The 10,504-nt window shown below is 55.2% G+C and overlaps 1 protein-coding gene across 3 annotated transcripts in view; it reads left to right on the top strand.

The window, feature by feature from the left end:
• The first annotated feature begins 248 nt into the window (after nt 1-248).
• Nucleotides 249-10,504, top strand: part of HSPA12B (heat shock protein family A (Hsp70) member 12B) — a 19,983-nt gene continuing 9,727 nt past the window's right edge. For 2 of the 3 annotated variants that reach the window (XM_023220234.2, XM_023220233.2), the window contains exons 1-4: nt 255-358; nt 6,188-6,247; nt 8,336-8,433; nt 9,794-9,918. In XM_023220234.2, coding sequence (XP_023076002.1) covers nt 6,205-6,247; nt 8,336-8,433; nt 9,794-9,918 — 266 coding nt within the window. In that variant the 5' untranslated portion in view covers nt 255-358; nt 6,188-6,204. Of the gene's footprint in view, nt 359-6,187; nt 6,248-8,335; nt 8,434-9,793; nt 9,919-10,504 lie in introns of all 3 variants that reach the window. The other variant, XM_023220235.2, reaches the window with a different exon arrangement.

Raw genomic sequence — 10,504 nt, 5'->3', positions numbered from 1 at the left:
CCCCCTGGGCTGCTCACCGAGCCGGGGAGGCGCAGGAGGGGCTCAGGGAGGGGCCCTGGACGCGGGACCTGGCTGGGCCCCTCGGCGGAGGCCCGCGCAGGCAGGCCCCGCCCCGGCCTCGCACATCTGGGCCGGGAGCGCGGGCCGACCCGGCGGCGCAGGCGGCGCGGCCATCCGGCCTGGGGGAGGGGGCGGCGGGCGGGCGGGCGGGGGGGGGGGGGGGGCGGCGCGAGGAGGCGGGAGGCCGCAGGGCCGGGCGCACGTCGAGGGCTGCGACCGCCACAGCAGGCAGGGCTAACGGGCTGCGGGCCCGGGATCGCGGCGGCTGGACGGGGCTCGAACTGTAGGGAGGGCAGAGGTGAGTTCTGGGGCGGGGGCTGTTGGGCGCCCGGAGTAGAGAAAGGCGCGGAGCTTTGCCGTTTTGGGCTGTCGGCTGAGACCCCACCAAAACCCTCCAGACTCCAGGTGTCTGGTGGGGACAGATCTGGAAACCCTCTCTTCTGCGAGGCTGCGGGTTCGGGAAGGCACTTGGGACAGCGACCTTGGGCTCCCACCTGGGCTTCAGGGGACCACCTCCCCTGTCCCTTGCACAGCTGCTCAGAGGCTGACGCTGAAGAAACTTCTGTCTTACAGGCTGGCAGGACTGGTGTGGGCTGAGGCCCGCTCCAGGGAACCAATTTGGGGGACCCGGTGCCTAGGCCTGAGGTGGAAACTTGGGGGTTGAGGTTATGTGTGTGTGTTGAGGGTGCCTCAGGGGTCCCAGGCCCTGTGGTCCCGAAGTGCAGCAGAGTACCGAGTGACCCAGGTGCCAGGGTCTGAGGCCGGGACCTGGTCTTCCGGGCCAGCTTGAGGTCCAGGTGGGGTGGGTCCAGGTTCCCGCTGGGGCAGTGGAGCCTGTCTGTGAGACTAGGGTGTGTTGATGAGAGAGACTGGAGGGGAGTGAGCACGAAACTAGGGACTCTCCGGAGAGCAGACGCAGTGCAGGAATCCCAGGGGTGAGAGGTAATGGGGGACTGTGGGCAGAGCATGGGAGGGGCTCTGTTGTTTGTGAACTGGCTGCTCCCATGATGAGGACCCAAGGGGGTGCGGCAGGATGTATGGAAAGCAAAGATGAGGACAGGGAGGGGCCATGGGAGGCCATTTCTGTCACTCCCTGCCCCAGCGCAGGATGGGGCAGCCACCTCACTCAGCCACCCATGGTCCCTTCTTCTTAAGGGCTCCTCTCCAGAACAGAGTGGGGCAGCCCTTTGGGTGCCCTTTCTGATCTGTGCTTTGGGCCCTGGTTGGCCCAGTCTGAGGCTTGGAAGAAACGCCTGTGGCCTCACTTAGCCCGCTGACGGAGTCCTGTTCCATTACAGGGCTGGCTGGGTGCTGAGCAGAGAACAGCAGGCGGAAGAGGCAGGGTCCTAGTCAGGAGGGGAGCTATAGGCCTTGGGTGGGCTCTTTGTCTACATAGGCATCATGTGGAGCCCTGAAACCCAGAACACTGCATTCCCATAGTGCTCCTGGGGACATGAGTGCCCAGCTGAAACACCCCACCCAGGAAGAGACCCTCCGAGGATTCTCTATCAGGCAAAGGGTCTGGCCCCTGCAAGGTGGCTCATGCCTGTAATCCTAGCACTTTGGGAGGATGAAGTGGGAGGATCGCTTGAAGCCAGGTGGTCGAGGCTGCAGTGAGCTGTGATTGTGCCACTGCACTCCAGTCTGGGCAGTAGAGCAAGACCCTGTCTCAAAAAAGGAGCAGGGGTGGGCGGGGGGGGGCAGGGTTCATCCTAGGCTATTGTAAGATCAGGGGGCACTCCGGGATGGGAGTCTGGGAGTCTCTGGTTGTGAGTTCCTGCTGGGCCACACCCTATCCTAGTCCCCAGTGACTAATAGGCTCTGCCTATTGGGTAGAAGTCAGGGCCAGGGGTCAGGGCGAAGCTGATGACTAGAGGTCAATATGAAGCCAGGAGTTAGGGATCAGTCCATGGGCAGGGTTAGGGATCAGGCTGGGGCCAGAGTTTGGCATGTGCTTGTAGCCAGGAAATGGAGTTCCTTTCTGTGTAAATCAAACTGTCCCACTCAATTACTCTCAAATCCATAGGCACCACCAGTCTGAAATTAGTAGGCCCCTGAAACGGGGGTCAGCCTCCCCTCATTTTCAGCTATGGACTCTGCCCAGACCTAGCTTCTGGGAGCTGGGCTTGTCCCGCGTTCTGTGGTCAGCATTCTCCTTAAGTGTTTCTGAGTGTGTGTGCTTGCTTGGCAGTCAGCCACCTCTTGGCTTACCTCCACCTCTCGGGGAATCCGTGGGATCCTCCTTCTTTAACACATTTTTATTTTATTTTTTTGAGACAGGGTCTCACTCTGTCACCCAGGCTGGAGTGCAGTGGTGTGATCATGGCTCACTGCAGCCTCAACCTTCCAGGCTCAAGCAATTCTCCCACCTCAGCGTCCAAAGTGGCTGGGACTCTAGGCATGCACCACTACACCTGGCTAATATTTGTATCTTTTGCAGAGATGGGGTTTTGCTATGTTGCCCAGGCTGGTCTTGAACTCCTGAGCTCAAGCAATCCACCCATTTTGACCTCCCAAAGTGCTAGAATTACAGGCATGAGCCACCACACGCAGCCTTTAACACAAATTGGTTTAGTTCCTACCTCCTTCCTTAAAGAACTCATGATGACTAGAATGCGATTCTCAGTGAGACCAAAATCTCTAACAAGAAAATTCAGAATCCGCATCACGAAAGGAAAGAACACTGCTCAAATCTGCCCAACTCCCTGCTTTTATCAACACCTTGCATATCTGGACTTGTTAACATAAGCCCTCTGTGTCACCCATTCTACCGCAAAGGGCACTGAGGCACAGAGATGTGGCATGATGCACTCATGCCAGGTGCCCTAATGGGCTCTTGCCATCCCTGAAACCCCAGCATAGGGGCACTCAGCATATTGCATGAGAGACAGTAGATAACTGGACAAGCTTCTGATAGCTGGGAAAAATATAGGCCCTTGGTTTGGATGTGGAATCTAGCGTAGAATGAGGACTCAGAGTATTTTTTTTTTTTTTTTCCTTGAGGTGGAGTCTTGCTCTTGTCGCCCAGGCTGGAGTGCAATGGCACGATCTTGGCTCACTGCAACCTCTGCCTCCCGAGTTCCAGCAATTCTCCTGCCTCAGCCTCCTGAGTAGCTGGAATTACAGACATCTGCCACTATGCCCGGCTAATTTTTGTATTTTTAATAGAGACGAGGTTTCACCATGTTGGTCAAGCTGGTCTCGAACTCCTGACCTCAAGTGATCCACCTGCCTCAGCCTCTCAAAGTGCTGGGATTACAGGAGTGAGCCATGGCACCCGGCCCAGAGTCTTTTTTTTCTGGTGGTTCTAGGTTGTGTCTCCTCCAGGTATAATAGCCTTAGTCCAGAAAATCCATTCATTCATTCAGCAAAGTGGTTCCCCAGTGCTAAGCACAGAGCCTGGCATGAAGAATCTCGGTAAGTGTTTGCTGAAGAATCAGAACAACATACAAATAGGGCTGCCAGCTCCTCCCTCGAGACCTTGATCCAGTAGTATGCTGGTTAATGTTTTCCAATCAGCTCTGGTAGAGGGATAAAATCCTGATTTGTAGTGCTTGCCAATTTCTGTGGTGTAAATACTCCCAGCCATGACTGATTTCAAGCTACCAATGTGATGTCATTGAATGCAGAATTGGGAAGAGATAGAAATAAACAGCTCACATGAGCTGGCGGGACCCCGCTCAGCATCCCACTCCATCACCCTGAGCTGGGGTCCTGCCCCTGGCTCCTAAGACCCCTCCCCTCCCCTCTCTGTGCTTTCCCTTTTCTCCGCAACAGCCAGCTGCTATATGCGTGCCCACAACCAGCCCCCATCCTTTTTCTGATTCTGATTCCTGAGCATCCAACTGTGTACCTCCAATGGTACAGAGGACAGCAAGAGTGTCTGGAAATCTCCATGGTGCTGGCCATGCAGGAGAATCCTGGACATACAAGAGTGTGTGGGAGTCCAGGTGTCTGTCCACGGTGGGGCTGGTTTGTGTGAACTGTATGAGCAAGGGTGTGTGCATGTGTGTATGGGCATGCCAGAGCCAGCTCTGTGTCTGCCTGTGTTCTATAGCAAAACTTTCTGATCGGGCTGCTGGTGACAGAGAGGGAATGGATTGGCCCTGTGTAGCCTCCCCCTTTGTTTAGGGGAGCAGCCAGGCCCACCAATGAGAACATAGTGTCAGTGGTCTGCAGACTAGCTGAGAGACACTGTTGAGCAACACTTCTCAAACTTCAATGTGCACCTGAATCACCTGGGAATCTTGTTAAAATAGGCCAGTCACGGTGGCTTACGCCTGTAATCCCAGCATTTTGGGAGGCTGAAATGGGCGGATCACCTGAGGCCAGGAGTTCGAGACCAGCCTGGCCAATATGGTGAAACCCCGACTCTACTAAAAATACAAAAATTAGCGGGGCATGGTGGTGCATGCCTGTAGCCCCAGCTACTTGGGAGGCTGAGGCAGAATAATCGCTTGAACCTGGGAGGTGGAGATTGCAGTGAGCTGAGAACTGAGATTACACCACTGCACTCCAGCCTGGGGGACCGAGTGAGACTCTGCCTCAAAAATAAATAAATAAATAAAAATAAAATACAGGTTCTGATTCAGCAGGTCTAGGATGAGGCCTGAGGTTCTGCATTTCTAACAAGCTCCCAGGTGATACCAATGCTGCTGGTCCTCAGCCCACACTTTGAATAACAAAGCTGTTGATGGTTTAGAATATCCTGCCTATAGCCTGGCCCCAGAACTTCATAGACAGGATTGAGCCCCTCCCATCTTAGAAAATAAATATTCTTCCTCACCTCCCTTCAGCTTTAGCACCCTCCAACTACTGCCCTCACATGCATTCTTGATCTCAGCCAAGCTTCTCAGAAATTCTAGCTCAATATGATTGCATCACTACACTCCAGCCTGGGCAACAGAACAAGACCCCGTCTTAAGAAAAGAAGTTCTAGCTCATGTGACCTCTTGCTCACTCCTCACCTAAGCTTACCTGCCTTGAGCCACTAAAACAGGTGTTTCCAGTCTCATCTGAGGGCCTCTTACAGGGATCTAGCTTTACCCATCTCTTGGTACAATCTTCATGAGACCATGGGGCATCTCAATCTCCTTGGCCAGTCCACGTTCCTCTGTTTGGCCTTTAAGTGTAGGTTCTCCTCGTGACAGAGTGACATCCTATCTCAAAACAAACAAATAAAAAAAGAAGGCCAGGTATGGTGGCTCACGACTGTAATCCTAGCACTTTGGGAGGCCGAGGTGGGCAGATCACCTGAGGTCAGGAGTTCGAGACCAGCCTGGCCAACATGGTGAAACCCCGTCTCTATTACAAATACAAAAATTAGCTGGGCATGGCATGCAGCTGTAATCCCAACTACTGAGGAGGCTGAGGTAGGAGAATGGCTTGAACCTGGGAGGCAGAGGTTGCAGTGAGCCAAGATCGCACCACTGCATTCTAGCCTGGGCAACAGAGTGAGACTCTGTCTCAGAGAAAAGAAAAGACAAATTGAGTCATGCCCCCACCCCAGCCTGCCACCTCAAACCTTTCAAGATTTGCTGTTGCCCTTCATATAAAACCAAATCTGAAATAGGGTGCACAGGCCCTACCTGCAGGGTGAGAGCCCAGCCCAGCCCTCCGTCCAGACTTACCATGTCACCTTCCCATCCCACATTATCCAGCTTTGACCTTCCCAGGACTCAGCAACCCTTGTCATTTCAAAATCACTTGCCTAATTATCTTCTCCATCAGACTGTTGGTTTCTAGGGCAGGGACAGTGTCTCTCTGGGTCACTGATACCTCCCAGCACCTGGCACAGAGCAGGCACCAGAAAACATTCAGGAGGATCCTGATTCCAAGAAAGTAAAGCCATTTTTTGAGACAAGCTGGGAACTGTGGGACTTTAGATGAGATTTAAGGAATTACTGTTAATTTCATTGGACACGAGAATGGTGTTTCAATGATGTTGTTGAAAACGTCTTTATCTGTTGGAGAGATGTATTAAACAGTTCATAGGTGAAACAACATGATGCCTGGGATTTGCTTCAAAGGACTCAAGCCAAAAGTAAACAAATAAAATAAATAAGCATTCGGTGAGGGAACAAAGGGACAAATAAATCCCACTCTGCTTGTCTGTTCCTGTTGACAGCTACAGGGCCTGCAAGGATGTTGGCTGTCCCGGAGATGGGCCTGCAGGGGCTGTACATCGGTAAGAACCCCCACCACTCTGCCCTGCCCCACCACCCATTCACCCCAGCAGGCACTGAGACCCACCTACAGGTTGTCCAATGTACCTCTCCCACAGAGCTTCCCAACAGCCCTTCTGTGAGTGAGTGTGTGTGTGTGCATGTGTGCAGGGCAGGTCTGTGCTTACTGGACCCTCCCGTGTGTGCAGGGAGGGTCTGTGTGCAGAGGTTTGTGTATGTTAGTATGTGTGAGTATGTGTGCACACAGGACTTGTCTATTCACAGGACCTCCATGTATATATGAGTGTGGGCTGAGTGCATGTGTGTGTGCCAGGAGGGTCTGTGCACACAGGAGTGTATGCATGTACATGTGTTTTGTTCAGGCTCCGTCCACAGGACCCTGTGTGAGTGTGTCAGTGAGTGTGTGTCTCTGTGGGCAGGTCTCTGTGCACAGAACCTGTGTATGGGAGTATAGTCTGCAAGTGGGCACACATACAGAGAATTCTGTGTGTGCATGGAGGGTCTGTGTGCACAGGAGTGGTTGCATGTCCATGTGTTTTGTTCAGGCTGTGTGCACAGGACCCCGTGTGAGTGCATCAGTAAGTGTGTGTCTCTGTGGGCAGGTCTCTGTGCACAGGATCTGTTTATGGGAGTATAGTCTGCAGGTGGGCATGCATGCAGAGACTTCTGCGTGTGCATGTGCATCTGCCCATAGCCTGGTCTGGGAGCAGGTTTGGGTTCTCTGCAGGGGTGGGAGGCCGGAGGCAAGAGGGACACTCCTCAGGAAGTCCATTCACAAAGACCTGGTGGGCTGGGCCCTTCCTTCCTGCCTCCCTTCCCAAGCTCGAGCCACAGCAACTTGGCCTCTCAGGCTGCAGCTGGTGGCAGGGCCAGAGCCTGCCCTGGCTGCCTGAGGAGAGACAGCCCTTGGAATGTGGCCACTTTGTCCCTGCCCCTCCAGCACCTCAGACTCTGGCCCTGTCCAGGCGCTTCCCAGAGTCCCCCTCATGCCTGGCCCTTCACCTATGTTCCCAGGTTACCCCCAAGGCCAGGGAGAGTGGAGACCTGCCTGGCAGCACATGGCAGGACTGTGGCTGAGGGAGAACAGGGCCTGCCTGCTTTGTCCATGGAGCTTCCTACCAGATCTCACTCTCCCTCCCTAGCCAGCCTCCCTGGCCTGTCCATGGAGCTCAAGGCTGCCCCAGTACTCCTCACATGCCCCTTAGCAATGCCCAGTGTGGTGGTGGCAGCTACTGGCCCACACCTGTGGGGGTCCAGCCAGGCAGGCCCTCCTGCCCCATGAGCCGCCTGATCCTTGGAGCCAGGCCTGGGGCTGTCCTCCAGGGCTACTCCACTCCCTCCCACCAAAGGTCCAGCTCAGTCCCAGGCCTGCAAGAGGGTCTTGATGGGGCCTCCTGCCCTGAAATGCTGGCTCAGGGTGTGTGTATATGTGTGGGTGGGGGATGGGAATCAGACTTCCTAATGTTGTGGACACCCCCCGTTCAGGACTGGGCTGTCTTTATGAGTGTGGGAGGAGATGCTTCCCCCCCTGGATCCTCCCCAAGCAGCCAGCTGGGCCTGTCTGTGGCCCTTGTGGGCATGGGAGCTGTGGAGTTCCCTCAAGTCCTGATTAGAACCACGTGGCCCAACTTTAGGGTGGAGGGGAGCAACCCCACCTCCTAGCCAGTTAGGTCTGTAGCCCCACCTTTTGAAGGAGAAGGGCTTCTCTCTCCTCCACTCCCTCCCAGGAGCTCACCTGCCCTATCTCCCCGCCCTTCCGTCTCTGGACTGAGTCTCCCTGCCACACAATGCTTTTCTGTCTCTCTCCCCTCCCGCACTGCGTTTTCGAGGGGTCCTAGTGGGGAGACAGTGAGTCCCCAGGGAAAGCATGGGTCACCCGCTAGGGAAATGTTGTTTCTGATAGCAGACCCTCAGCTCCTGCCCCTACGTCATGCGTGTCTTTCCTACACCCCCCAGTCCTCCTCCCCAGCAGACAGCCCCTTGCTTTAGCCCAGCAAGGACTGACGGAGAACCTCTGGGTGCCTGGCTTGGGGTCCGCTGCCATCCCTACCCTGCTTGTGCCAGGATGAACTGCCTTCTCTTCTCTGCAGGCTCCAGCCCGGAGCGGTCCCCAGTGCCTAGCCCACCAGGCTCCCCAAGGACCCAGGAAAGCTGCGGCATTGCCCCCCTCACACCCTCGCAGTCTCCAGTAAGCCCGGAACAGGGATCAGGTGGTGGGTAGCCTGGGTGGTGTGGACGGGATTGTGCCTGGCAATGTCATGACAGGGCCTGGGCTAGGAAGGAGGAGGGGATGGGGATACCACCATGCCTCTTGTCCCCATACACTCCAGTCATGTGCCCCCCAGAAGGATTGGCCTTGGGTGGCCCTGGACTATAAAGGTAACAATTCTACTGAGAAGGTGAGCCCCATGTAACTAACTCCCAACCCCCCCCAACAGAGGAGGCACCCATAGCCATTGAAGCTGGCCTGGCTGAGGCAAGTGTTCCTCTGAGCATGTGGCTTTTCTAGGTCCCCAGAGCACTGGGCCTCCTGTTGACCACAGTCCACCTTAATCCAAGTCATATCTGAAGGAGAGGAGACATGTTGCTAAAAAAAAATAGTCTGGAAACTATTAGCTCGGGCTGGCCATGGTGGCTCACACCTGTAATCCCAACACTTTGGGAGTCCGTGGTGGGCAAATTACTTTGAGCTCAGGAGTTCAAGAACAGCCTGGCCAACGTAACGAAACCCCATCTCTACAAAAAAATACAAAAATTAGCTGGGCGTAGTGGTGCACACCTGTAATCCCAGCTACTCAGGAGGCTGAGGGTGGAGAATTGCTGGAACCCGGGAAGCGGAGACTGCAGTTAGCCAAGATCGCACCACTGCATTCCAGCCTGGGTGACAGAGTGAGACCCGGTCTCAAATAAAAAGGAAACTACTAGCTTGAAGTATCCGGGACACCATCTCCCCACCCCCAAGCTCCCTGGGTCACCCCATCTGGATGACCTTGCCCTGGTGAGCCAGCTTAGGGACCCCCTTATTCTCAGGGAGTCCAGCCCTGGCACAGGAGAAGACACACATTTCTCTGGAGACATGCACGTGCTCTCTTCTCTCTGCCATAGAATCAGTCTGGTTTGTGTCACTGTGGCCACAAGGAGCAAGAGGGTAAAATATATGCACTGGTCCATGTGCTGTAAAACTGCCTGGAGGAGCAAAATTGCTCCCAGCTGGGCCCAGACTAGTGGCTGCCAATGAAGATGGTGTGAGGTGGGGGTGGGGCTAAGGCAGTCTGGGGGAGGGTGGGCAGAGGCTGGAAGCAGGAAAGCAGGAGCTTGAGACGAACCCTGCCTGGGGCTACCTGAGAGACATGTCCAAGGCTCAGCCTGGAGCCTGGGAGGGCAGAGGAGCCTGAGCCGGTGGGCAGGCGGGGTGGGCCAGGTCCAGGGCTGGTCTGGACCAGTCAGTGGAGGGCAGTGTCTTCCCCATGCAGAGGAAGCGTTGGGGGTTGGCGGGGGTGGGGGTGTGCCTGCCGGCTGCTTGCTAATTCTAGGTCTTGCACTTGCAGAAGCCCGAGGCCCGAGCCCCCCAGCAGGCCTCCTTCTCTGTGGTGGTGGCCATTGACTTTGGCACCACGTCTAGTGGCTATGCTTTCAGCTTTGCCAGTGATCCTGAGGCCATCCACATGATGAGGTGAGGGTGGCTGGGCTGGGAGAGTGAGGTGGGGTGGGTGGGGAGTTCCTCATACCCAGGGATGAGCTTGCTCCCAAAAGTACTGTCACCGAGACATGGGGGTCTCCTCAGAGGCCCTGCCACCCCTAGTCTGGGGCTCCCCACTGGGGCAAAAGGTTGGAGGATGGGCCCCAGGCCTGGGTCCCTGGCCTCAACTGGAGCAGCTCCCAGCCCTCTGAAAGAAAAGTAAGACTTTGTTTTTAATTTTGAATTTTTTTGAGATATAACTTACAATAAAATATGCCAATCTTTTTTCTTTTCCTTTTTGTTTGAGATGGAGTCTCACTCTGTCGCCCAAGCTGGAGTGCAATGGTGCAATCTCAGCTTACTGCAACCTCCACCTCCTGGGTTCAAGCGATTCTCCTGCCTCAGCCTCCCAAGTAGCTGGGACTACAGGCATGCGCCACCATGCCTGGCTAATTTTTTTTATTTTTAGTAGAGACAGGGTTTCACTATGTTGGCCAGGCTGGTCTCAAATTCCTGACCTCAGGTGATCCGCCCGCCTCGGCCTCCCAGAGTGCCTCACGGACATGAGCCACCACACCCG

Source organism: Piliocolobus tephrosceles, chromosome 20, assembly GCF_002776525.5.
Source record: "Piliocolobus tephrosceles isolate RC106 chromosome 20, ASM277652v3, whole genome shotgun sequence".
Lineage (NCBI taxonomy): Eukaryota > Metazoa > Chordata > Mammalia > Primates > Cercopithecidae > Piliocolobus > Piliocolobus tephrosceles.
The sequence above is the reverse complement of the archived record's forward strand: the minus strand, read 5'-3'. Positions and strand labels throughout refer to the sequence as shown.